This window comes from Rhinolophus sinicus, chromosome 14 (genome assembly GCF_057876585.1).
Source record: "Rhinolophus sinicus isolate RSI-liver-muscle chromosome 14, RSI-T2T, whole genome shotgun sequence".
In the NCBI taxonomy this organism is placed as follows: Eukaryota; Metazoa; Chordata; class Mammalia; order Chiroptera; family Rhinolophidae; genus Rhinolophus; species Rhinolophus sinicus.
This window is the reverse complement of record NC_142514.1, coordinates 17,725,330-17,753,217: the sequence shown is the minus strand read 5'-3', so window position 1 is coordinate 17,753,217 and position 27,888 is coordinate 17,725,330. Positions and strand designations below refer to the sequence as shown.

The 27,888-nt window shown below is 46.0% G+C and overlaps 1 protein-coding gene across 5 annotated transcripts; it reads left to right on the top strand.

Moving 5' to 3' along the window:
• Positions 1–281: 281 nt before the first annotated feature.
• PAFAH2 (platelet activating factor acetylhydrolase 2) lies at positions 282–27,888 on the top strand. 5 transcript variants are annotated; one of them, XM_088790583.1, is made up of 12 exons: positions 366–412; positions 550–748; positions 6,406–6,546; positions 7,461–7,614; positions 8,382–8,478; positions 11,637–11,705; positions 12,092–12,233; positions 13,224–13,337; positions 16,387–16,478; positions 17,913–18,083; positions 19,791–19,945; positions 26,740–27,888. In XM_088790583.1, exons 2-12 carry the CDS (start codon positions 734–736, stop codon positions 26,832–26,834), a joined length of 1,245 nt encoding a protein of 414 aa, XP_088646709.1. In that variant the 5' UTR covers positions 366–412; positions 550–733; the 3' UTR covers positions 26,835–27,888. The 5 variants fall into 5 exon arrangements, with proteins under 5 accessions (XP_088646710.1, XP_088646709.1, XP_088646711.1 ...); XM_088790585.1 differs by having other exon boundaries at positions 392–412; positions 550–1,362; XM_088790584.1 differs by lacking the exon at positions 550–748 and having other exon boundaries at positions 282–412.

The following is a 27,888-nucleotide window of genomic DNA, read 5'->3' as shown; positions in this document are numbered from 1 at the left end:
CAGTGAAGCCACGGCTATTTCTTGGCAGTCTGGGAATTATTTAAGGAACCGTGAGGCGGAAGGTTATTAACCGGACTATGAGCAGAAACCTCCGCTACAGCCTTGTAACCGTGAAGGCCGTTCCTTCACCGCTAGGGGGAGGAATCGCACCGCATTCCGCGCCTTGGGCGGTTTCACCAAACGACAAAGGGCCGCGTGGAACTCTGGGAATTGTATTCCTACGGTCGGACTGAGCAATCCGCGCGATGCACCACGGGAGTTATAGTTCTGGGCAGAGAGGCGGGAAATGCTTTTAAGCAATGATGTTGAGTTCTAGAAACTACAACTTCCAAAGGGCCCTGGACTCTTGGGCGGTTGCTCGTTTCCGTCGAGGTGACCGTCCGGGCTACTTCTGAGGGGTCAACCTGACAGGGTAAGTTTGGTAGGAGAAAATTCCTATTCTGAGCTGAGGTGTATGCAGACTTTTTCATACTTCGACCCAGTTTGGGGCTCCTCTTCTCTTCCCAGGAACGTCACATTAACCTTTCGTCTTTTTTGTTTCCTATTCAGACGCCTCCAGTAGCCACCTACACCCTTAATTCTTCCACTGTCTTCTCAAACTTTCACTGCTGGCGCCTCTGGGATCCCCCATGGTATCCCCTCAAACCTTCGCTCCTGGCGCTCTCGTCTTCGGGCCCAGTCCCCACAGCCCCACCCTGAGCCCACAGCTTCACTTCTCTGAAACCTGGACTTCATGCGCCTCACCTGTGTGCGTCACTCTTCCCTTCGCTGTTCATGCTAGTGGACGGAGGGTTGCCATTGCTCCTGCCCAATTCACGGAAGAGCCCAGTACTTGAAGTCAGCAGACCCGGGTTCTAGTCCAACTCTGCAGCTCACTCGCTGTGTGACCTTGGGCAAATCATACAACCTCTCTGGGACTCACGTTCTTCATCTCCAAAACGGAGATGAAAATTGCCCTGTCTTAAAATGAGGCTGTGTGGTGGAGCCAGTAAGCGAATATGTGTTTTGTAAACTGTAAAGCTGCTACAGATGAGAGAGATTATTGTAATTATTAATGCTCCGGAACACTCTTCTCTTGGCTCCTTTTCGAGCTCTGCCCCCTTGTTGCTTAAGCCTGTCCCCTGAGTGCGTGGTGTCTCCATTCTCTAAGAGCAGGATGATATTTCCTCACTTCCTCCAGAGACCAAAGGTCAGACTAATGAGCTTTAAGTCTCCAGAGAGCTTTGCCTGGAAGGCAGCCCCAGAGAAGTGCTTATCTTGGACTCGGTCCTGAAATAGCTGGTGGTGAAAAGTCCGCACAGCTGACAGAAGAGCGGATTCTGCTCACGGGAAAGGCCCCGGCAGGAGAGGGACAGCTGCAGTGTAAGCCCCATCCATTTCCTCTGGGCTCTTCTGGGCTGGTTTAGTAAACTGTAGTGTTGGTAAAGGTGTCTCAGGCTGGAACAGGCTGGGAGGAAAGAATCCATTTTTCTAAAGAGTTTAATCCAGGAAAAATGAAAGCGACTTTGGCTGCATATAAGAGAAACATAGCATTGTCAATTAATTCCTAACATTTTATGAGCACTTAAAATATCCCAGGCTCTAGGCAATATCAATTTTCTTATTTAAATTTCACTTATGTCCCCATTTTACATATAAGGAACTTAGGTTTAAAGAGGTCATGTAATTAGTTAATATAACAGTGGTAGGTAGAGCTACCATTGATGGTTATGGTGCCTCCTATATGTCAGGTGCTTTACATACATTATTTCATTTAATTCTCATCAACAACTTCATGAGTGATTGTTACTATTTCTATCATGTGGATAAATTATCAGAGGCTTAGAATGTAAGGAACTTGCTCAAGATCACCCATTAAGTGGCAAAGATGGATTCAGACTTTGCCAAAGCCTTTCTTTCCCCACTATACCATATAGTCTTATTTTTGGATCAAAAAGACAGATTAAAGAATTGAGAAAGTTTAAATCAGAGCCAAATAAGGGAACATTTACTGGGTCTCCACTCTGGGGAAAGCCTGAGGATAAGATGGTTTGGTCTGCAGAGAAGTATAAAACACTTAAAGAAGTCTTTACCTTTGTAGTATATTTGAAGACATAGGCATAACTCTGTAAAAAATTAAATAGCATTTATTGGATAAATTGATAATTAAGACCTCTGTTATATGCAGGGCACTACATTATGCCTAGTGATTGGCAGGAATATACTTCAGGCCGCCATGGGGATTAAGCCAGATGAAATCATGGTCATTATCATTTCATTAATATGAAAATGGTGGACTGGAACACTCAGTAAATGTTGCACGCACACATGTCTGAATAAAAGAAAACGCCTGTATACCAGCTGGACCAGAGGTTCTGAAACCTTGCTGATCAGAAACACCTGGGAAGCTTTTAAAAATTACCTGACCTCTGGGAATGGGGGCCTTAAAATCTACATTTTTTGAAAAGTATCCCAAGTGATTGCAATGATAAGTTCAGGAACCTCTGACTTAGATTATGCTTGGACCACTTGTAGGCAAGTCACTGATTGAAAACAGCTAGAGCTACAAAAATATCTCTTAAACTTACCTAAGAGCTTTCGTAAGGCAGCCTGTGATTGGTTACTAGGGGGTGGATGCAGACAGTGCTTGGAGTTGAGAGGAGGGAAGGTTGGAAGGACTTGGGAAAGCTTCAGAGAGGACCAGAGATTTCGTGGGGCAGGTTTGGAAGGGCGGAGAGTCTTCTATTCAGGCACCGTTATGAATTGTGTAGATCAGGTGAGCAAAAGAAGGTAGAGCTACCAGGGTTGATTTCCTTGGAAAATTCAATAACATATATTAGAAATGATTCTGGACGTTCTGCGTCAATGTTTCTTAGGCAAAATTTGCCAAGTCAGATTGGATTTCTCCATCTCCCCTTTCTACTTGGGCGTCAGTCAATGGGAAGCCAGGAAATGCAGATTCATTTTCATGTCAACTTCACTCTTGCCAATTAGCTTCTTTAGTTTTTATTTATTTCCAAACGTAGTTTAGTTGATGACCTTCCCAGGTGCTTTCCAGGACTCCCAGACTAGAAAGTTCCTTCTGTTTAGCTGTTTTTAAGTCCATTCATCCTGATTCCCATCCCAAACACTATTCTCTATGTGGGGTAAGACCAAAATTTCTTCCTCTAAGAAGCTGCTGTCATTTGGGTCACCCACTTCTGAAACCTGACTCGTCTTTGGTTCTTCTCTCTCCCTTGACTTCCCAAATCCACTCAGTTGCCAAATCTTACTGTTTCCACTTTTCACTCAGTCAGCAAATATTTCATGGATACTTCCTAAGAGCCACTTACTACACTAGGTGCTTTAAATGCATTAGTTCATTTTATCTCCATAGCAACTGTATAAAGATGGATAGTCTTCTCATTGTACAGATGAGGAGTCAGGCTTAGCGAGATCCGATAACTTGCCCAAGCTAAGAAAGCGAGGCAGCAAAGGAGCTGGGGTTTTTCAGACTTCATCTCAGTCATATCCACAGAGCAGATTCCAACTCCTTAGCCTAGCGCTTGAGGGACGGCTACCCTCCAAATCTGGTCACACCTTCCTTTTCTCACCTGGCATCCGTTACTGACTACTCATGGTTTCTCACGTGTGCTTTCTCATATGGCTTTGCTCATGTGCTTCTACTTGAAAGTCAACTTTTCCCATCTTCTCCTGCCCTGTACTCCCAGACTGAAGGAACTGTCTTTTTTTCTCAAAACACTTGCAGTATTTTATTTGATCCTCTTTTATGGCAGTTAGAACTTTCAGCTGCTTCATTGTCATGTGAGTGTCATGTGTCTTGTGCCACCACTGTAGGTCTGTGTGTGTGCAGTTAACGAGAAGGGGAAACGAAGGGCAAGGTCTGAGACTAAGCACACACGCAACTTCACTCTGGCTAACCAGACCACAGACTGCGTCTGGGGCTTAGCTTCTTAAAAAGAATTGGGTTTATTTTAGAATTGGCTTCAGAGAAACAAAATGAAGACATCTGTGCTAGTAGAAAGAAAATCATGTATTCCATTGTTAAATAGAATGATGTTAGAATTATTGGTTGTTGGGTGTTTTCCACTGGACCCCAAAGTTGGCAATCAGGAGATCTATGTGTAGTACTAATAGTTCTGCTTGTGACCTTGAGCTGCATTTAACCACTTAGGACCTTGATGTCTTCATTAGTAGAGCACATGTATGTACTGGGCTGGCAGGGAGGGTGGAGATGATTGTGGGGAGGATTGACAGAAATGATCTCTGAGGTCTCTTCTTGCCCAGACATGCTTTGACTTGAACCCTGATCCATCCTAGTGTCTTAAAGCAGAATAACGTAATGATGAAAAGTATAGGCTTGGGACTCTGTATCTGTTTCGGTGCTTTTGGTTCAAGCAACAGAAATCTAAACTTAGTTGGTTTAAACAAAAAAAGGGGATTTATTATTGACTCATGTAACTAGAAAGTCTAGGAGTGGGTCAGGTTTCAGGTATAGTGTAATCCAGAGATTCTTAATGTCTTCACATCTAGGGCTCCATTTGTCTGATTCTCTCAGCTCTGCGTCCTCCATGGGTAGCTTCACCCTCAAGGTAGCAAAGTAGCTGCAACAGTTCAAGGCTTCACATCTGCACATCACTCTAGTTCAAAACAAGAAAGAACTTTTCCACCCTTAACCATCAAACCAAAGTCCTAGGCTTTACTCTGATTAGACCAACTTATGTCAGGTACCCACTCTTCATCGAAATACTGACCAGGGGAAACCAAGGGCAGATTGGCTCAGGTCACCTTAGGCCCAACTCTAGAGATTAGAGAGGAGTGAGCCACGCCCAAATCACAAGCTCCTTGTAGGACGGCAAGATAGAATGGATATCGAGATATTGGATATCAACAAGTTTGACCCCATTCTCCACAGTTGCAGCCACTTTACCCATGATCAAATTCTGGCTCTGCTGTATGTTCTTGGGTAAATTACCTGACTTTAGCAAGCATCATTTCCTCATCTTACAGATGAGATAACAACACATATCTCAGAGGATTGTTGAAAGGATTCAGTTAAATAATACATGGAAAGCACTTAGTGTAGTTCCTGACACAGAGTAAGTGGAATGATGGTGATGGCGCTGACAGTGATGAGATTGAAGAGGGCCAGAGAGCAATGGCATCCGCCCCAATGTGGGAAGCAGCCAGGTTACGGGAATGTTTTCTAGTCAGAAGCTTGCACACCTGCCACGTGGAAGGCTCCTGTTTGATCTACTGCCTCCATCATACTCTTCCCTATCTCTGCCCTGTTTTGCTCTTATGTCCTGTCTAGAAATGCTTTTCTCCTTTTCCCCATCTCTACGTCTTCCTCACATTTCAAGGCCCAGCATTAGTGCCACCTTTATAGTCAATAGTTTAGGTCAGTGATTTTGTAAATACATATACAGTTGACTCTTGAACAATGCAGGGTTTAGGGCTGCTAAGCTCTGACCCGGTCAGAAATCCATGCATAACTTTTTTGATTTCCCCAAAACTTAACTATACTTGTGCCTTGGTATCTTCAGGGAATTGGTTCCAGGACCCCCCACGGCCACCAAGGTCCACTTATGCTCAAGTCCCTGATATAAAGTGGCGAAGAACAGTGCACAGAGTCGGCCCTCCGCATCTGCGGATTCCCAAGCATGGATGGAAAATGCTTTTTTGATCCACTGTTGTTTGAATCTGAGGATGAGAAACCCAGAAGTACAGAGGGCCGACTGTATATTTATTGAAACAAAACCCACGTGTAAGGACCTGTGCAGTTCAAGCCCGTGGTGTCCCAGGGTCAGCTGCATAACCGTCTCTCCATGAGCAGGATCAGGAAGGGCTAAGAGCTCAGGTCTGGCTGGTGGACGGACCTGCATTTTGCCGCCTAGAAGCAGTGTGCTTTGGGAAAGTTATTCAACCTCTGTCTGCCCTAATGTCCTCATCTCTAAAACAGGGTCTTACTAGAACCGTCCTCGGATGGATGTTGAGAGAATGAAGTGATGTAACGTGTCTAGAGATCTTAGTTCAGTGCTGACATGGAATAAATAATAGGTCTGAGTAGTCATTATTCTTTGCCTCATGCGGACAAGGTCTGTGTTCCATTCTCTACAGCAGTTACTGCTGTGCTGGGGCCAGTAGGTGCTGAATAAACACTTATTAGTGGGTTTTGAGGAGCATGGAAGCTCTGCCCTTCACAACCATCTCCTCACTGCTCCCCCACCCCCAAAAGACAAAAAAGCAGCCCCTAAACCTTGGCAGCAGCAGTGCAGTCCAGCAGATGAAGTGGAAGATTGAATGAGTCACTGGCAGGAAAGATAGGGTGATTAAGGAGGGGTGGACGGGTGACAGAGGACACGTGTAAGCAACAGGAAGCTAAGAGGGAACCAGCAAGAGGCTGTTCTGTGTTCCACCCTCCAGCCATCAAGGTCAGCACTGCCCAAGTCGTCATTCGAGTCAACTGGTGATGAAATGGGGGTCAACCAGTCCGTGGGCTTTCCACCTCTCACAGGACCCCACCTCGTGGGCTGCGGGGATGTGATGGAGGGCCATGGCCTCCAGGTAAGTGTCTCCAACTCCATCCCTGCACACCTCCACTGCTTTTGCCGGCACTGTGACTTCTCGATAGCCAGTCTGATGGTGCAATTCCAGGTGGGGGAAACTGAGTCAGAGCTGGTCTGGATGCGGGTATAGAGTCGCAAGGTCTGTCTTCCCTGACCTTTTCCTTCGTCCTTCCAATGAGAAACCTCTCGATAGAGGTGATGGGTTCTTTTTCCAGCTAGCAGGAAAGGGGGCCTCTGGCTTCAGAGGCAGCTCTCAGATCTCTCACCTGTCTTGAGAGCAGATGCCTGATCCTGGAAAGGTGTTAGATCTCATACTAATCTGAGTGTATGAGAGGAAGGGCAGTGGATCATGTGCCACTGGCCTTCGACTTCCCCGTCCTGGGTAGGAAGAGAGTCTCCTTTTCCTCCTCTCCTGCCTTTGTTTATTTTCCCCTCCTGCTTTGGTTCCAGACTTTTCCTCTCTCAGTTCTTAGGCCCTTTTCTGCTGGCCCTTGGACTCCCCTCTCCCTTGTGAGAAGCACACGCTTCCTGGTAACTTCTCACCTACTCCCAACCCACTGACGCTACCCCATTCGGCATGAGGGCTGATCTCTCCTGGGGCACCTCCAGGCCTGGGCACAGTGCCTGATTTAAATCTTTCAATGTCCCAAGCACTGAAAATATTTTGGTGCCTCCCAGACAATTTAAAATGTAGTTGGATATTTGAAATAACAGAAGACTTATGTGTAGGGTAAAAATAAAATTGCTTTTTTCTGGATTTTCTGAATGTCAAAGGTATATGAATTGAAGCTAAAGTTTTCCTGTTTTGGTGCTTGGCTGGTGCCCTGAACACCTGGTGAGTGTGTGTGTCGGGAAATCGAGCAGTGCTTGGGCTTCTTGCTCTGAGCAGCTGCTCTCTTCTCTTTCTTACAGGGGAGCTTCTTTCGACTCTTCTACCCCTGCCAGGAGACAGAAGAGACTGTGGAGCAGCCGCTGTGGATTCCCCGCTATGAGTACTGCACTGGCCTGGCCAATTACCTGCAGTTTAATAAGCGCTGGGGCGGGTTGCTGTTCAACCTGGCTGTGGGTAAGAGCTGGCCTCACCCCTGATGCCTTCCAGCTTCTTGGTTATGTTTCTAGGAGATCCCCAGGTAGACACAGTGTCTTATGGCTTGCGTTGTCCAGTTCTTTTGTAGTGGGGCGTTCATTAGCCAGCATGGTGTGGAAAGTTGTGAGACAATTCTATAATAATAAGAGCTTTTGTTAAAGAGTTAGACTGTCCTGGATTTGAATCCAGACTTTATCATTTACTAGCTGTAGGACTTGGGCAAGTTATGGAACCTGCCTGAATACCTATCTTTGCAGGTTTCTAGTCTGGGATGTATGCGAAGGCTCTAGTGCAGTGCTTGGGGCATAGAACGTGTTCCATAAGTGGTGGCTATTACTCATTTATTCAACATGTATAATTCCCACTCTGTGCTAGCTGTTGTGTAGATCAAAGGAACAGTCTCAACTGCCAAGGAGCTTCCTGTCTCCTGCAGGTCCCCTCCAGCTCTCTCCTCTCCTGGGTCACATTGAATCATCCGCTTCCCCCAAAGGCCCACCATTAGGAACTCTACCCACTGCCTTGGCATCTCAGGAATTTACCCCCTAGTTGTTCAGTACTTCTCGTTTTCTATTGTGTTCATGCTTTCTAGGGAAGAAAAGGTGATTGATTGCCCTGGGCTGCTCAGAGGCACGTGGTGGTCCTCAAGACAGGAGGGACACGTGTTCCCACCCACGTGTACGCCCAGGCTGTCCTTGGGATTACACCTTTGGGGCAGCCAGAGATTCTATAGCCCATGTCTCTGCTAGGGTCTTGTCGCCTGCCTGTTAGCTGGAATGGTCCCTTTAAGACAAAGGACTCTGGATATCCCTTGATCATCTTCTCCCATGGCCTGGGAGCCTTCAGGTAAGAGCTTTTCTCCCTTAGACCTTGTCATATTCCTTGCCTGGTGACAGCTGCTGAGTTATGTTCTCACAGGGCAGAGAAATCGACATTTCCACCTGCCAGCTGTCTTATCTACCATCTGCTCCAGATGGTAGCAGTCCACCTTCTCTCAAAGGCCTTTCCCAAGCTCCTCTCACCTGGTGGAGACTTTCATTTTCAGCAGGCTTCATATCCTTAGCTTCTCATGTTCCAGCATATATAAATATATATGTGTGTGTGTGTGTGTGTGTATATATATATATATATATATATATATGTAAACACCTTTAGCTCTCTTCTTATATAACAGTTCAGAAGTATTAGAAGGAGCTTGAGCTTTATAGTCAGTCATGACTCAATATATATTGAAGGATAACTCTGCCTATGGCACTGACGTCGTAGTGAATGAGAGACTCACGCCCTGACCTCGTGCAGCTTGAAGCCTCACCTGTAAATCTCAGCCATACCACCTGTGCTCTGTGTGAGCTTGGGACAGGTGTAGAACCCTCTGAGCCTAGATTTCATCATCTGTCAAATGGGGATGCTACTCCCACAGGGTGGTTTGTGAGGATTCAGTTAGCCTGGCACCTAGTAGCTGTACTACACACATGCAGTTCTCTTCGTTTCCACGTGGAGGAACACGGGATGGAACTGTAAGATCTCTTTTACCAGACTTCAGGAGACTGGCCTAAGTTTTATAAATCAGTATCCAGTCGGAATTCTTCCCATGAATTCTGATTTCTACACCTTAATAACTGTAGTATGTATGTTCCTATTTCAACTTGTGAACATTCTCTGTGTTCGTCCATCAATGTGTAAGTCTAGTTTGTGTCCAGAGTGTTTCACAAATCAAAGGCATCTATTTTTGCCTCCTCCCACCCCCAAACCATTTTATACACTGTAGCCAGGGAGATCTATTTTAAAACCAAATACGATCTTGTTCTAGCATCTGGAAGAGTGCCTGGCAGATAGGAGGTGCTCAATAAATATTTGTTGAATGAATGAATGAATGAATGAATGAATGAATGAATAAATGAATGTCATTTCCCTACTTAAATCGTTTTAATAGCCTTTTGAACTTAATTCAGCTCTTTTCATGGTCTTACCTGGAAGCAAATCCAAGACACAGTTTCCAGCCTCATTTCTTGCTACTTGCCCCATCCAGCTCTCCAGGCAAACTGACCTTTCAATTCCGTAAGCTTCTGTGTTATTTTCTGCCTCAGGGTTTTCATCTGTGTTCTGCTTTATGGCTGTTCCCCTTGCCTGGGATATTTGCTCTCTACTTCTCTCTTTTTGTCTTCTCCCTCTCCCTCTTTTGCCTAGCTAATTCCAAATTACTTTCAAGGTCTCAATTTGGATGTCACTTTCTTAGGGACACCCATCCTGACCCCTACATTATAGGTTAAGTTTTCTAGTAATGTGCTTTCATAAGACAATCTGTAACATAACTTTAATGAATTAACTATTTGTGTGGCTATTCTTTAATGTCTGTCTTTCCTACTAGATTGTAAGCTCCATTAAGGCAAAGACCATATCTGTCTTCTGTCTCCCCCAGTGCGTAGGACAGTACCTGGAAAGTAGCTGTTTGCCAGTAAATATATATTGAATGAATACAGGGTTATGTTTTGCTAGGTTCAGATTCAGTAAGAAAATATCTGTTGAGCACCTGCTCTGTGCCAGCCTCTTGGCATGAGAGGAAGATGGGACGTACAGAGATAAACAAAACAAAGAATTCGCATTCACTAGAGGAGCCCAAGTGTGGACTCAGAAAACTATAACCCACAGCAGGAAGTGGAAAACAGATGTGGAAATGAGGCTAGAAGGCAAGTTTGAACTGGGAAGGGATCAGAAATCTCTCGGGCTCTTAAGTCTGATCATTGCCTCCCTGGGAGAATTGGGAGAAGGTGAAAAGAAACTTAAGAAACTGACCTTTCTGAATCAATTAGGATTTGGGGAAGTTGTGTTTAACAGAAAAATGCCAAATAATAGTGTCCTAAGCAACATAAGGAGTATTTCTTTCTCAGACAAAAGAAAGCTAGAGGTAGATAGCACTGGTTTCCACAAAGTTATCGGAGAAGCAGACTTTTTTTGTAATCAGTCTTGCCGTGTTGCGGGTGGCTTCCATTTCTAAGATCATATCTCATGACCCAGCGTGGCTGCTTTAGCTCTAGCCATTATGTCCACATTCCAGGAAGGGAGCACTCTCCTTTTTAAGGCGATTTCCTGAAGGTTCCATATAACCCAGCTGCTTGCATTCAGTTGACCAGAGCTGCTCTGTGCATTATGGTAGCTTCTAGCTGGTCCAATAAATATGAAATATGGCTGGTCCCAACTGAGATGTGGTGTAAGTATAAAATACACACTGGATTTCAAAGACTTCATATATATAGAGAGAGATTAAAAAAATAAAATATTACCTAAATTAAAAATTTTTGACTATATGTTGAAATAATCATGTTTTGGCTACATTGGGTCAAATATATTATTAAAATTAATTATATCTGTTTCTTTTATGAGGGTAGCATTATATTTCTATTGCTGGGCTAGAACTTAATCACACGGACAAATCTGGCTGCAGGGGAGGCTTGGAAATGTCATATTTTGATGGCATTCAGTGTCTTCAGCTGAAAGTCAGACGCTTGTGATTAAGGAGGAAGGGAAAAGGGTATTTGGAGTAGGCCGTTAGCAGTGTCTATCATATTCCTTTTTTTCCTGGAAAGTTGGAGGACAGACAAACAAATCTACATGCTAAATCACAGATGCATATTTGCATATTATGGCCAGAGTCCCTTTCCTCAAGGTGTTTACCAACTAATTCAGAGACACACAAGATAGAGACAAAATGCAGTTGCTGGAGTAGTAGTCAAACTACTGAGGGAGGTGTGTGGAGGACGTGAGGCAGTGTTTGTGTGGGGCTGGCAAACAGCATGGATTGGTTTGCACGTGCTTCCTGGAGGAGGAGACTTGGTTGAGAGCAGGGCATTCTGGGTGGAGAAAGAGCCTTGAGAAGGGCTGCTGCACATGAAACTTCCGCCATTCAATCTTTGGAGATGGCCAGTAGTAGAGCGTGTGCTTGGAATGGGCCCTAAGAGCGAGCCACTCATCTGATCACTTTTCTCTGTTCCTTCCTGAATCTCCAGGACGCTGTACTCTGCCTTCTGCATGGAACTGGCCTCCCGTGGCTTTGTGGTTGCTGTACCAGAGCACAGGTGAGGGCTGACAGTCATAGTGAACTATCGTGGATTGGGTGTCTGTGTTGGGTTCGGATATACGCTAGTCCCTTATTGATACATTATTTCTAATCCTCACAACAACCATGCAAGGCAGGTATGACACCCATGGTAACGGTGAGGCAACCAAGGTTAAAAGATGTTAAATAACTTGCTGAAAGTGACACAGCTGAGTTGGAGTTTAAATCCAGGTCAGTCTCTAAAATCCACGTTTTTTCCTACTCTCCTGTGCATGCCCCCAGGTCTTTTTCCCTATTAGCCAAAGGAGATCCAGAGTGTCTTGGCTGAAAAGGAGGATTTGGTAAAGGGGAGAAATAAGCCCAAGAGTGTCTTCTGGGTTCTCTCTGGTGGCATGTGTATTTCAGGGATGGGTCAGCTGCGACCACCTGTTTCCGCAAGCAGGCTCCAGAGGATAACCAGCCCACCTCAGAGTTGCTGGAAGAGGAATGGATCCCCTACCGTCGAGTTGAGGAAGGGGAGAAGGAATTCCATGTTCGGAATTGCCAGGTAGGCTTGTGTCAGTTGGGGAGAGATAGTTAGTAAGCCTGTCCTCCCTGTACTATACTCACTAAGGAGACTTTAACCTCTCTTGAAATCTCAATCACAGTGAGTTTGACCTTGCCACATTAGTGGGGAGAAATAGGGAATTAATCAAGAATCTTACAATTACAAGTGACAGAAACCCAACTTCAGCTTGTTAGGCAAAAAGGAGAGTTGATTGGCTTATGTCAGTAGGCTGCAGGAAGGGCAAGACCACTGGAGGCAGATTCAGATGCCTTCGGGATTTTTCATTCGCATCTCTGTTCCCTCTGCTGGTGGGTCTCATCTGCAGACGGGCTTACTTTATGAGGTTAGAACCACAGCTCTGGATAACTCTGAGCTTGCATGTTTGACCTCGCCATCTGAGAGAATAGGACTGTTTTGGGGTTGCTCCCCTGGGCCCCTACCCCTGCCCCAAGCTGCAGTATGAAGAATCCTGGAGAGAGACTCCTAGGCTGGGGAGAAGTACCAAAAGGGGAAGTTCCCACCAGAAATGCATTGTTAGATTTTTTTTTTTTTCAGGGTGGAGGGTAATCCTCAAAGGCAGGGTTAACAGGAAAAGTGGGGTGGGTAAGTGCTAGGCATACAAAAACAATAGGTGTGAGCTATAAATGGGCAAGTAGAATGCAGCGCTAGATTGATAATATTAATAAAATCACCCTTACTTCCTTTTGTTTTCAAAACACTTTCAAATACTTTGTCTTACTTGGTCTTGCAACCGCATGGGTAGGTAAGCAGAGGGAACAGCAGGGCTGACTCCATTGTACCGTTAGGTGGTGCTTAGGTGAGTTGCTGAGAGGGAGCCGAGCCTTTCTCAGCATGAGGGGCCCGCAGTGCTTGCTGAGATGTGGGTGAGCAAACTGTCCCTGCATTCTTCCTTGGCTCTGTAGGGGAGTGAGATTCTTGCTGGATGCTTGTGCAGTGTCCCAGCTCCCACAGGGACTGTCTCTGTTGCAGGTGCATCAGCGGGTAAACGAGTGTACACAGGTGTTGAGGATCCTGCAACAGGTCACTGCTGGGAAGACCGTCCTCAACATCTTACCTGGTGGGTTGGATCTGATGACCTTCAAGGTATGACAGCAACTGGGATGGCCTGGAGCTCTTGGTTACACATAATGAGACCCTACCTCACTCACTAGCTTACACTGAAAGAGAATTTATTGGCTCAAATAACTAGGAAGACCAAAGGCAGACTGGCTGGAAGCCATTGTAGTTAGATCCAGTGTCTCGAACATTCCATCAAAGCTCTGGCACTCCTCTTCCTTCTTCTGGCTTAGCTCCATTCTGTGTACGTGGACTTCATCCTCACCAGAATCTCTCCATTAGGCAAAAAAGGTGGTTGCTGGCAGCCCAAACCTACATTTCAACTCAGAGACTATGTTAGCTTCCACTAATCTGGGACGGTTGTGGCCCTGTTGGGCCACATGCCCCTTTTGGGCCAATTACTGTGCCAGAGGGATGGGCTAATCTGACTGGCCTGCCTGGATTCCACACTTGCTTCTGGGTCAGGGGAACCTGAGCACCAGGATGTAATAACCCCACAGGGCCACATGGATGGGGGAGAGATGATCCCTTCCCCGAAGGAAGGGCTCTCATGCAGCAAAAATACCTGTGTTCCTGCATCCTAATTCCTTCCTTTGAGGAAATCCCAAGAACCCCCAGGAGGATAGAAACTTCTCTGGCAGTTTGGTGCCTATTAGGTACATTTTCTTTCCTCACCCAGTCTTTTCCTCCCTCATTTCAAAAGGAACTCAGGCTCTATTTAGAGAACTAAGAAATCACGCAAAAGCATGAAGAAAAAAGAGAATTTTGTTGACATTTTGATGTTTATCTTTCAGTTCTTTTAAAATGCTTATTATATATGTATATATATTTTAAAAACAATAATGTTATTTAATACAAGCTGTTTTATGGCCTTTTTCTTCACTTAGCAAATATATATAAAATAACAATTATTGCTTTATGTGTAAGAGTTCCTACACAAACCTACGCAGTGAGGTTTCTTTACATAGAAAGAAACCAAAGGTCAAAGAGGCTAAGTGTCTACTCAAGGTCACACAGCTAAGTAGGTAGTAGAGTTAAATTTTAAATTGGAGCTCTTGGATCCCAAAGCCTCTTTAAAAAGTATCTTTTGAAGGCTCTGGCCTTCCAGGGAGAAGCAGCTGCCTGGATGGCCAGTAGATAAGGCAGAACCTGAAATCTAGAGTGCTTTACCAACTATCTGGTGTGTGTCTATCAACCAGCTAAGCAGGGCGCCCAGGCACTGCGCTGCAGGCCTGTGAGCCTGATGGGTTAGTTAAGAGGCGGCCTTTTGGAGAAATTCAGAATTTGAAAAGCTAAGTATATTTTCACCTATGAGATTGAGTAAGATCTGAAAATTGATTACTCATTCTGGTGGCAAAGCTGTGGGGAAGTAGATACTTTCCTACGTTGCCGGTGAGAGTACAGATTACCCCATGCAGGGCAGTTTGGCAATAGCTATTGACAGTACAGATTCTCGTATTCCTTGACCCAGCAGTTTGCAGTTCCGGGCATTTGTTCTACACATATCTGCACACATGCAGCATGATGTACATACAAGGTTATTCATTCCAGTGTTGCTTGTACTAGCAACAGATTGATAGGTAGTATCCTGAATGTTCACCAATAAGGAAACTAGTTTAATAGATTAGGGAACAATGGATGTATTCGTTTGGGTGATGCTAATTGCTATAACACGTAAGTCCCAAATCTCATTGGCTTAACACAATAGAAATTTATTTCTCTCCCACATAAAGTCCAAAATGGGTGCTCCTGCACAAGGGGTGACTCCTTTTGTCTTACAGCTCTGCCCTCTTCTACCTGTGAAACCCAACTTCACTGTGTACATTAAGCCAGGAATGGGAAAGGGCTTGGAGGTTTGTAGGAAAGGTTTGTGTGGAGCAGTCCTGGAAGTGGAGATGTCACTTTCACTCACATTCTGTTGGCTAGAACGCAGTCACAGGGCCACACCTAACTGCTGGGAAATAGCGTCTAGCTGTGTCCAGGAAGAGGGAAACAGATTTGGTGATCACTAGCTGTCTGTACTATGGCGAAATCAAATGTAGCTGTAAAAAAAGATAAGGAAACTCTTTATGTACTAATAGTATGCAGAAAGATAAGATACAATATGACTTGTGTAAAAGGGGAGGCAAGTATATACTCGTGGTTACCTGTGTATGTATAAATGAGTTCTGCAAAGACACATAAGAAACTTACCTGTTTGGGGGCAGAGAGTGGGCAGCTGTGTGGAAAGGGATTGTGATAAGTGGGAGATTTCTCTGTGTATTCCTGGCTTTAGGTTATATGAATATATTACCAGAAAAAATACCCAAAGAGGTCACCAGCCGCTTTGCTGATCTGGAGACACTGATGAGGGGAGAGGGGGAATTTAGATACCAAGCACTGGGATGGAAATTGGGGCGAGCAAGGGTTCAGGGTGGAGGCTGGGCAGCAAAGCCTAGAGAGATTGCCCGAGTCCCTGAGCAGGCAGCTGCAGTGGCTTTTTATATAACCATGGCCCGAAGGCTTCTAGGGACAACCAGAAATAGAGCGAGCACACTCACTCTCTGCTGGGTCATAGTCGGGACAGAAGTCGGGAGGAAGTAGGACCTAAGTTGGTTTCTGTACAAGCAGGCCTTCCTTCTAAGCAGAGTGCACGGGCCGCAGGAACTCCCCCTTTCTGCCCTTGAGTTGGAGAGTGTGTCATCCCATTGGACTGGTTTTAAGACGGGTATCTAGAGGATGGAGAGAGTTCTTGACTCTTTATGTGCTCGTAGACTGATGGGTCAGTGTGGGGTCACATCACTTGTATCTATTCATGCATCCATCGATCCTTGAATATCCAGGTGTTGTAGGTGGTAAGATTACAAAAATAAAGATGAAAAACATGGTTTTCAGAATTCCTGCCTACAGAAGACTGTTCAGTCCAGGGGTGGCCTGACAGACTGCTCTCCAGTGGTCCGGAAGTTCATAATAGTGAGTGAGGGGAACCTCACCCACTGAATTGTGCGTCTGTGTCGTTGTCTCACTGTTTCTTCCCCTTGTTCCTGAAGAAGCAAGTCTGTGTTTCTGACTCGATCAAGTTCTCCGCTTTCCTCAGGGCAGCATTGATATGAGCTGCGTGGCCGTGATGGGCCATTCGTTTGGAGGGGCCACAGCTGTTCTGGCCTTGGCCAAGGAGACCCAATTTCGGTGAGTTTCCCAGCGATGCTGCTGTTAGCTCCACACAGCGTTCACTCATTCACCAAGTATTTGTTGTACAAGTATGATGTTCTGGGCGCAGTTTGGGAGGCTGGGGATTCAGTGGTGAACAGGAAACAAGGAAGGTCTCTGATTTCATGGAATTATGTTATTGTGGGAGGAAACAGATTCGTAAACAAGCTAACGGGTAACCCAATCCCCAGCACTCACGTGCAATGAAGAAAATAGAATAGGCTGATATGCCAGAGTATCTGGAGGCTTCTTTGAGACAGTGGCATAAGCCAAGACTGGAAAAGTAAAGAAGCCAGCCATCTGAAGATCTAAGGGAAGGTCATTCTAGGCAGAGGGGAGAGCTAATGCAAAGGCCCTGAGGTGGAAAGAAGTTTATGATGTCAGTGGGGGAAGAACATAGTGAGTGAGGCGGAAGAGATTAAAGATGTGGTCAGAGAGATAAACAGGAGCCAGATCACAGGGCCCTTGGGGCAGAATAAGGTAGTTAAATTTTATTCTAAGTACAAAGGGAAACCACTGAAGGATTTTAAGGAGAGAAAAATCTTACCTACATTTAAAAACATCCCTCAGGCTGCTGTGGGAAGAGTGGATTGTAGTAGGACCAGACTGAAAACAAGGAGCTTAGAGGGAGGCTATTTCAGAGTCAAGGTGAGAGGTGATGGATGGATTTGCATTAAAATGGAGATAGTGGGGAGGAGAATTGAAGGGAGCCAGGATATGTTTTAGAATTATCAGGACTACGTCATGTATGAGGTGAAGGAGAGAGAGGAATCAAGGTTTTTCCCTTGTGTATTCATCATTTGAGTGGACGATGATGGTCCTTCACTGAGATGGAGAAAACTGGAGGAACATTTGGGGCAAGGAGAGGCTTATCTTAGGGCCTTAGTGTTGCCGTATCAGAGATTACAGTTCAACAAACTAGCCAGGTCCTTCTTGCCATGTATGCTTTGGGCTTACACAGCAACTTGTGTAATTAGGGTGCTAAGCTATACTTTGGTACCTTGTCTGTTCTGTCTCCTTCTAGACTTGAGAGCAAGAACTGTCATTTATCTCTATGTCCAGAGCACAGGGCTAAGCACATAGGTACTCAATAAATGTTGAATGAATGAATGATTAAACGAATGAAGTGCCATTCTGTGTAACTGAAGTCAGCTGCTTGAGAGTAGATCCAGGGGAAGGAGAAGGTCTGATCCATGCTTTCAGTGAGTTTAAAATCTAGAATGATCTTTGGCCATAGGTAAAAGTGATCTCCATCCAAGATCCTAACTGAAAGGTGTGGGCCCTAGTACCCCCTTCCTGGCTTTCTGAGCCTCCACCGCAGTGAAGGGAAGAACTCTACGTCTTCCCCCGTTGCCATAGCTGCCCTTGCCTCTGTTTCTCCGTGGTAGTTTCAAATGTCTGGTTCTGTTCCAGGTGTGCTGTGGCTCTGGATGCTTGGATGTTTCCTCTGGAGCGTGACTTTTACCCAAAGGCCCGAGGCCCTGTATTCTTCATCAATGCTGAGAAATTCCAGACAATGGAGAGTGTCAGCTTGATGAAGAAGATATGCGCCCGGCATGAACAATCCAGGATCATAACTGTCCTGTGAGTAATTGCTCTTAATTACCTTTAACTACTCTTGAATTATCCAGACATTCTCCCTATTAATAGAACACCTGAATTTCAAAATCTTAATTCCTTTAGAATTTCATATTTGTTTTTCTCCACTTAGCTCCATATACAGTGGATTTCCCCCCCAGTAGTTTATATGACTTTGTGACAGGATTTATCTGTTGCTTTCTGGAAAAGGGCTGTTACGCGATTGTGCATTGGGGAGGAAGACATATAGGTCTGGGTGGACTCCAGAAACCTCTCACCTCATTTGGCAATTTTATTGGGTATTTTAAGGAGTGGTGGACATTCACGGCATAGATTTTCAGAGACCTTCATTGGTACCTAAATTCAGGTATCCTCCATAAACCAGCTGTATTCTGGCTGAGAGAAACCACATGCTCTTTACTTCCATCGCCAGCACATCTCATAGTTTTCTTTCAGAAGCCATTTTTTCACAGAAAATCTTTGAGGGACTAAGAAATGTATTGTGCATAGGAAGTGGCCTAGAGCTCCAGGTGCAGGGCTGAGGTCTCACTGACAAGTCTCTGATTTGCTCCTGTCCTACATCCGAGCCCAACAACACACATGCTTCACGGGACCTAGGTCCTATTTCAGCAAAACAATGAGTAACTGCATGCCAAGGACCCTTGGAACCGCTCACGTAGTTGAAGGTGAGGGGTCCACTCAGTTTTAGCAGCTTCGTCCCTTCCTCATCTTGGCCCTGTTCTCTTCTCGGGGCCAAGGCCCTCTCCTTTCATTTTGGTTTCATGGCAGCAGGAGACTGCTTGCAAGTTTCCCCAAGCCAGTCAGACTCAGGATAATTGTGACCCCTGGAAGGAAGGGAGGTGAGAACATTTGGGAAGGGGTACACAGTGGGTTTTAACTATTGGTAATGCATGATTTTTTTTTTTTTTCATGATATTTTTAAACTGAGTGCTGGACCCTCAAGTATCCATTATATTCTTTATACTTTTTCATGTGCCTTAAATGATACATATTTTAAAATCCATTTATTTTTGCATGCTGTCAAGCAAAGTTTAGCATTTAGATTTTCCTTTCCTCATTGAATTGACTAGTAACTTTAGTTATAAGTAATTTAGCCCAAAATTAACCCAAAATAGTGAGAATTTCACCTTTGAATTAAATGTATTTGATGTCAAAGGACTTAAATTCTAACCCAGAAATCTTCTTTTATAAGCCCTTGGCCTCACTTTTCTGATTACTTAAATAAAGGCAGGTGATTCCTTTTTCTTATTTACTTGGTGGCACAGTTCTGAAGAAAGGAGCTGATGTGTTTTGTGAGTATTTGAAAGTCACTGGGTGAAAGCCATGGTGTCACGGTTTATGATGACATAGGAATGAATGGCAGGTGCCGCAGACCTCGCTTCCTTGCCCCTGTCCCCACGCCGGCTAACTCAGCTTTTCCCGCACTGGCATCATCGTGATCTAGGAGTTGAGGCAGCTTGGAAGGCAGGCACACCTGTGTTGAAATCCTAACTCCCTCCCTGACTAGATGTGTGACCTTGGGCAGATCATTTCTCTCCTCTGATTCTGTCCAAGGGAAAACACTTCCCTTACAAGATTGGGAAAACTGAGGTAATCCATGTCAAGTACCTTGCACATAACAGGTGCTTACCAAATACTTGTGTGCCCCGGCCTCCAGACCCCTACCAGTTACTTGTTTTTCTTTTCCTCTAGGGGTTCTGTTCATCGGAGTCAAAGTGACTTTGCCTTTGTGGCTGGTCAATGGATCGGTAAACTTTTCTCCTCTCAAACCTGTGGGAGCTTGGACCCCTATGAAGGCCAGGAGATTGTGGTGCGGGCCATGTTGGCCTTCCTGCAGAAGCACCTTGGTAAGGAGAGAACTGGAGCTTGTGGGGCAGCTGTGGGCTGCCTTAGATTTCCATGCACAATGGTCCGTACTGACACGTCTCAGATCAGGGAGATTTATGGCAGAAGGCATACTTGAATGAAGGGGTGTGGGGACAGAGCCAGGAGTGCAGTTTCCAGGCTCTCGGCCTCACGTGGAAAGGGGCTGGCTCGGGTAGTCAATGGCCATCGACTGTGATTGGATGGCCATCAGTTGTGGCTAGTTGGCCGTCAACTGTAACCAGTGAGCCATTAGTCACTAATGTAACTGTCGTGGCTACGCTAGCAGCAAATGGGGGCTAGTAAGAAGATGGTGACTGAGATAGCAAGAGCGGACTGCAGTTAACACAGCGGATTGCAGCTAGCAAGTGAGGTTGGTTGGCAGAGAGAAGTGGACAGCAGGTTGCGGATAGTGTGGCTCCTGCTTCCTGTGTCTCCAACCCAGTCGCCAGCGAGAATATAGTGGTATGACTCCCCTACCTATGGCTCCGTGGGTGTTCCCTTTTGGCCTCACCATGTCCTGCATTCTTATGTGGGAGCAGGACTAGATATCCCAGAAGAGACCCTGCCTGTCGCCCTGCATGACAAGGGGTCACCTAGAGTTATAGAAAGAACACTTAGCTGCAAGTTGGAGGGTCCTGACTCTGGCTCTTACTGCCTGACTGACCGTGGCCGCATCATTTAACTTCTCTGAGCCTCGGTTTCCGCATTGTACATGCAACATTCATCTCTCCCTCCTCCACTACCTCTGTCCTAACGCATTATCACTTACCTTATCTGTGTTGTGGAGGAGGGTATAATGATGAATGGGCTAAATTTGTAGAAGTGCTTTAAAAAAAACAAAGCGTGGCAGGATTCTGACGAGTATCATAAATCACAGACCAGCCGAGTGGCAAGGCCTGTGGAGGTCGTTGGTCCCGCCTCCTACCCGTGGGCGATCTCCTCTCATGTCTTCCCTGCCCCACAGTCAGGCAGCGTGGAGCGTGCACTGCCACGAGTGAGGGTCAGCCCTGGCCACCACTGGAGACTTTAGTGGTTTTAAGAGCTGATATTCTAATTACGCTTCTTTTGGTTACAAGGACTAGAGAGATTCACAACTTTACATCAAGGGAAAGGGGGGTTTGTTTATGAAAGTACACCTTGCCAGGTGGGAAGTGAAAAGCAACAGGAACCAAGGTGTAGTGCACGGGACCGCCTTCTCTGTCTGTCTCTGTCATGGACTCAGTCTCTCCCTCTCTTCCTCTCGTGACATCTCTGGTTCTCTTTGCTCTGGCCCGCACTTTCCTTTTTTCTACTCTGTGGTGTTTTCTCTTGCTGACAGCATCTGCTTATTCCTAGTTCTTGCTTCTTCGTAACTTAAGTCGGCGTGGCCCACTCTAGGTTTGGTCCCTCTCCCTTGTGGCATCCTTTCATCTTCAGCTCCCACTGCTCACGGCCACATTTTCTTGGCTTTCTTAGACCAGATTCCCAAGACAGACAACTTGAATGTCCCAGCTCACCCATACCTGCCAAAACACTGGAGGCCACTGCCCAGCCGAGGCCTGGAGCTCTCGTGATCAGAATGGAGCAGGCTTCCATTGTCTGCGTGAGGCCGATCCCACAGCAGGCGCGGTGTGTAGGGCACTTTCCTTCAGAAGGGAGCCAGGCTGGCCTGGATTTCTAAGGTTTGACCTCACGCTAACCTAAGACCAAGATCTGATACTGTATAACTCTCCCGACTTGCCTGGGTTAGCCCCTCAAGAGCTACCCAGAGAAGCCTCAGGCCCCTTGCACATGGCAGCTCTTCAGATACTGGAAGTCATCTATAGGGTGCTGTCTGAGCGTCCGTTTAGCTGAATGTCCGTGGTACGTCCACGTTCCCCTTAGTTTCCCATGTTGCCATTTATTATCATCTTTGGATGCACTGCTGGTCGCTGTACCTTTTAATGTGCGATGCCCTGACTCGAACACGACTTGCTAGATATGGGCTGATCATTGGCTGGTACAGTAGGACGTCGCCTCCATGCTCTGGACACTAGACTTCTAGTTGGATGACCTGGGTGCATTACCATTGCCTGCAAGTGCCTAACAAACTTGGTTTGGGTTGAGTTTGCTTTTTAAACAAATCTGTCCTATTAGGAATGTATTGACTTATTTAACCTAAATTTACATTTTTTTAATAGATTTTTTTTTTTTTTGTAAGATTTTATTGGGGAAGGGGAACAGGACTTGATTGGGGAACAGTGTGTACTTCCAGGACTTTTTTCCAAGTCAAGTTGTTGTCTTTTCAATCTTAGTTGTGGAGGGCGCAGCTCAGCTCCAGGTCCAATTGCTGTTTTCTAGTTGCAGGGGGCGCTGCCCACCATCCCCTGCGGGACTCAAGGAATTGAACTGGCAACTTTGTGGTTGAGAGCCCGCGCTCCAACCAACTGAGCCATCCGGGAGGCAGCTCAGCTCAAGGTGCCGTGTTCAATCTTAGTTGCAGAGGGCAGAGCCCACCATCCCTTGTGGGAGTCGAGGAGTTGAACCGGCATGGAGCTCTAACCGCCTGAGCCACCGGGCTGGCCCTAAATTTGCATTTTTTTATTTATGCCTGTTCATTGCATCTTGTTTATCATGAGCCATTATTCCAGCCCATTATTATAGACTTTAGGGTGAATAGAGACCTTAGGGCATCATTCTTATCACCCGGTAGGAGAGGAATAGGTCCATGTCTCCAGACTTTAAAGGAGCCTGACTACACGGTCCTCAGCCCAGTTTCTCTGTTTCCTCTTAGGCACCGAATCATTAGGTGAGAGCTAAAGACGACTGGGGAGCCCACCATGGCATGATTGGGCTCCCGTTAGTCGCAATGTCTGTTGAGCTCAGGTGCCCATTACTGGAGACACGCAGAAGAGCAGAGGGAAGGCAGCAGAGTCTTAGACTGTAGGAAGAGCGTCGAGGGCTTGCTTTATGCCAGGCCTGCTGCTAAGTACTTTAGATGCATTGTCATGTGGAATCCTGAAAACGGCCTTTTCCAGTAGGTACTTTTGTTACTAACTCCCATTTTGCAGATGAGGATACTGAACCTTAGAGCATCTAAATAATTTGTTCACGGTTATCTGGGCAGTAAGTGGCAAAGCCAGAATGCAGCCCTGGCTGTCTGATTCCAAAGCCCAGGTGCTAATTGCTCTACTGTTCTGAAGGTGACTGATGACCACGGGAAGCACTCAGTCTGGGAGACAGAGGACAGGCCCAGAACTCAGACCGGAAGGGAAGGACCTCCAGGATAGGAGGCCGCCTAGACAACGTGATGCTTGTCTTTATTCTTAACAGACGAGTAGGGTTCACCAGGCAAGGAAGGGCAAGGGTCTTCTAGACAGAAGGCACAGAGGCTTGTGTGGGCCTGGTCAGTTCTGAGAAACTAGTTAGTGTATCTGGAGTTTAGGATAGTGAATTGTTAGAAGATGGAGGTAGAAAAATGGGCAGAAGCCAGATCTAGAAGCCCGTGTATTTGCTGAAATAAGTTTGAAATTATTCCATGGGCTGTGAGAGTCCCTGGTGGGTTCTCAGCAGAAGAATGTCATGATTAGACTTGTGTTTGCATTCTGGCTACTTGGAGGATGGGTGAGATGGGGCAAGATGCAAGGCAGAGAGCCCAGGTAGAAGGCTCTTGCAATATCCAAGAGATAAGAGATAGGGCAAAGTCCGAAAAAAGGCAGAGGCTCTCTGCTTGGGTTAACTAACTAGCTTTGCAAAGAGAGAAAAGCTTTTTGATGGCCACACAGTACATTGTCACGTGGGACACTAAAATAGGTTGTAGGTAGCTCGGCTGAACCTCTCACCCCTCCTAAAAAATACCTCTGAGAGCACATATTCTGCAGACAAGCATATTATCTTCCACTGAGAATATTGGTGCTTCTTTCATACTAAGTACATGCAGCTCCCGTCTTTACCTATTCTGCCTCTCTTCCACTCTCCTGGAAGACTGTCACACTTTCTCCTTTCTCTTCAAACCTCTAACACCTCTATCCTGTCTCTCGCCTGGTTAACTTTGCCTCCCACTTCACCAAGAAAAAGGAAGCAGTCAGTTTTTCCTCAGAGTCCCAACACTCCATCAGCCTGCCTTCGTGCATATACTCAGCTTTCTGTCTGGTTCCTAGAGTTTCCTACTGAGCTATCTAACTCAGGCCAGCCCCTCCACCTACACACTAGATTTCATCCCTTTTGGTCTGCTCCAGATGGTGGTGCCAGCAATTCTTTTCTCTTTACCTTAGGTCATCAGTTTTTCCCTCTCTACTGGCTCATTTCATGCTGAAATTTCTCTTAAACAATATCTTTTAACTCTATCAGTTACCACCCCATTTTCCTGTTGCCCAAAACAGCAAAACTCCTCAAATGAATGGCTATCTTTACTTTCTCTGATTTTTATCTTCCTGTTCACTCTTAAATCCCCTCCAGTCAGGCTTTTGCATCCCAGTTCTCCATGAAAACTCCTTTTGTCAAGGTCACCAGTGACCTTGACCTTCAAAGTGCTCAATCCAATGGTCAATTCTTGTTCCTCTTCTCACTGGGACTCTCAGCAGCTTCTGACAGAATAGATGATGCCGTCCTCTGTGAAACCCTGTAAAGACAGGGGTCCCAGATACCACACTGGGGCTCTTCTCCTATCCCAGCATCTGCTCCTCCTCGGTCTGCTTTGCTGCTTCCAAGGCTCAGTGCTTGGACCTCTGCTGTATCTGTAGGCCCTCATGTCATCTGGTCTCATGGCTTCACATACCATCTCCATGCTGACAACTCCCCGGTTTATAGCTCCAGTTTGATTTCTGCCATGAACACCAGATCTATATAACCCACAACTCAATATCTAATAGACATCACAAGCAAAACTGATTTCAACAGCAGTCTTTCCCTTCTCAACTAGTAGTAACTCCATCCTTCTGGTTGCTCAAGCCAGAGTTGTCCTTCGCGTCTCTTCTCTTACACCTCCCATCAGTCCCTCAGAGTATCCTATTGGCTCTACCTTCAAAGTACATATGGATTCTAATCACTTGTCATCACCTCACAGCTACCACCGTGTCCACGTCATCTGTCACCTAAATTACTGTATTAGTTTCCTAAGTGATCTCCCTACTCCCACCCCTGCCTTCCTACAGTCTTTTTTTTTTCTTTTAGAATTTTTATAAGAATTTATTTGAGCCAAACTGATGACAGTGCCGAGAAGCAAGATCTTAAATGCTTGTGCACAGTCTTTCCTTAACAGTACAGCCAGAGTGATCCTGTTAGAAAGTAAGTCAGCTCTTGTCTGCCCTCTGCTCAGACTCCTCCAGTGACTCCCCATTTCTCTGAGTGTCACAGCCGACGCCCATTGTCCCACTGGGCCTATGTGATGAGGGCCTCCCGCCCCTCCTGACCTCTCCTGCTGCTCTTCCCCGGCCTGCTTCACTTTCGCTGCACAGGCCTCCCACACTCCAGGCATGCTTGGCTTCAGGCCATTGCACTGCTGTTCCCACTGCCTGGAACTTTCTTCCTACAAAGTCCCGTGGCTCACTCCCACCTCTTTCAAGTCTTGGCTCAAATCTTTGCCCTTTCCAGTGAGGCCCACCTGACCAGCCTTTTTAAAACATTGTATGTTCCCCACCTCCCCTCATCCCCATTCCCCCAGCCACCACCACTGCTTCTCTTATCTGGCTCTGTTGTTTTTTTTTCCCCATAGCACTTACCACGTTTTCATGTTCTATATAGTGTGTTATGTTTATTGTTACCTCTGCTGACTAGGTTGTGAGCTCTGTGAGGATGGGGATGTCTGTTTGTTTGTGGATATCCTTTTAGCACCAAGAACACACTGGGACACACTGTGGGCCTGCTCAGTGCTTTTTGAATTAATGCATATGTAGCATTTATTTGTCGAGGACCTATTCCATGCCAGGTTCTTAGCAGGGCACTGGGATCCTCAGGTGTGGGAGAGTGGTCCCTGCCTTCTGTCCCAGGTTTTCTTTGTTTTCAACAAGGACCCCATTTGCCTGCTCAGCTGTGCTCTACTCCCTCGGCCTGAGGCCTTGGACCCTTCCTGACTGTTCTTACCAGTCAGAATGGCAGATGGTTAGACCCATCTGCCCATGATCCCAGGGCCCTCTCTTGAATCATCCCCGGTGTTATGCTGCTTCATGATGTAGCCACTACTTCTGCCCTTCACTGAGGTGGCCCTGGATTTGCATCCACTGGCTGGCGTGCGGAGGGCCTCGTCTTGCTCAGCAGCATCCCTGAGCCTGGAAGTAGGCTTTCCAGTTTCTCATCCTTTCTGACCAAGGTTTGAATTCTCTCTCTGCCTCTTACCAGCTGTAATGACCTTGGGCGAATCAGATAGCTTCTTTGAGCCTCAGTTTCCTCAACTGTAAAATAGGGTTAATAACAGTACTTAGCTCAGAGGGATATTATGAAAATTAAATGAAACAGTACATGTTTAGCACAGCTCCTAGAATGAATTACCCCTTCAATAAATATTACTTTTTGTTGTTGTTATCATTGAGTTAATGTGGATTAAGCAAGTGATTTATAAAGCACATTTATAAAGACACTGAATGAATAGTATTAGGTTGGTGCAAAAGTAATTGCAGTTTAAAAGGTTAAAAATAATTGCAAAAACCGCAGTTACCTTTGCATCAACCTAATAGTTATTACTGCTACCGCCTTCACAACCACTGTGACCAGTCCTTTTAGTATCCCAGGTGTTCCTCTCTCTAGAATGTTCCACGAAGTCCATGGTAGGTACTTTGCTCTAACCTTATAACGATTTACCCAACCTTCCTGTTTTTTTTAGACCTGAAGGAGGATTATGACCAATGGAACAACTTCATTGAAGGCATTGGACCATCGCTCACCCCAGGGGCCCCTCACCATCTGTCCAGCCTTTAGGCGCAACTGGCCATTTGTAAAAGGCCACTGAGCTGAGTTCCCATTGGGGCCTGCTCAGGGACACCCATAGCCACCTATCAGGAAGTGGAAGACATGGCCCCTCTTCACAGATGGAAAGGATGTGATCTCACTGCTGATTGGACAACGGGGTACTTTGATCTTGGACTTATTAATCTTAAATTCATGGTGGAACTTGGATCATTTACTGACTGGCATGCTGACTTTCTGGGACCTTGATGGTGTGGGGAACAAGCAATGTGGTGGCGCTGGGGGGCCCCCAAGCTCCAAGCTGATCACTGGGCACTTTTAACCAGCTCCCTCACCTTGGGACAGTGTGGCTTCGCAGTGGAAGAGATGAAGCCAGAGGAGGGAATGGAAATTCCCACCTTCAGGACCTTTAGCCCAACCTGGCGCACTCTCTTCCTACCTCTCAGCCTTCTCCCTCCCCGGGGCCACTTGGTGAGTTCTCAGCACTTAGGTAACTTTGTAGGATATGGACCACCGTCAGACTTTCTCTTTATTTGTAAGTCTTCTCAATGCATGAAACATAGTACTGGGCACTTAGTTGGGATAAGTTGTCCTTGCGAGCCCATGGAGGAGGGCAGGAGGCATTTTCCTCAGCATAGGGAGAGACGCTGAGCTGCAGCGCGGAGCTTCAGAAGCTCTGGGTGTCGAAACAACACAAGTAGGCTGAGATGGAGAAGACAGAATAACAGTGTTACGCAGCCCTTTGAACCCGCTCTTGCCACACGAGGGGTAGTTTGCTAGCTAGAGTTTAGGAGGCCACCCCTGGAGAGGCCTAGGAGCATTCTGGTCTTGCTGCTTACCGCAGATACCGTGAGGTGCCAACTTGCTCAGAATCAGGGTGCTGTAAGTTGTCTGTTTGCTGGCTCTGAGGCCCTAGCCCCAAATTTAAGTCAAGATTTGGATTGAATTTTCATTCTGTTCCATTTATAATATGAATGATATTAATACTCATGTTTGCCTAATGATATGTTGGAATATTCTCTATTTAATCTGCATTAGAGCAAGATGGGGAGCCATCTGGAAGTAA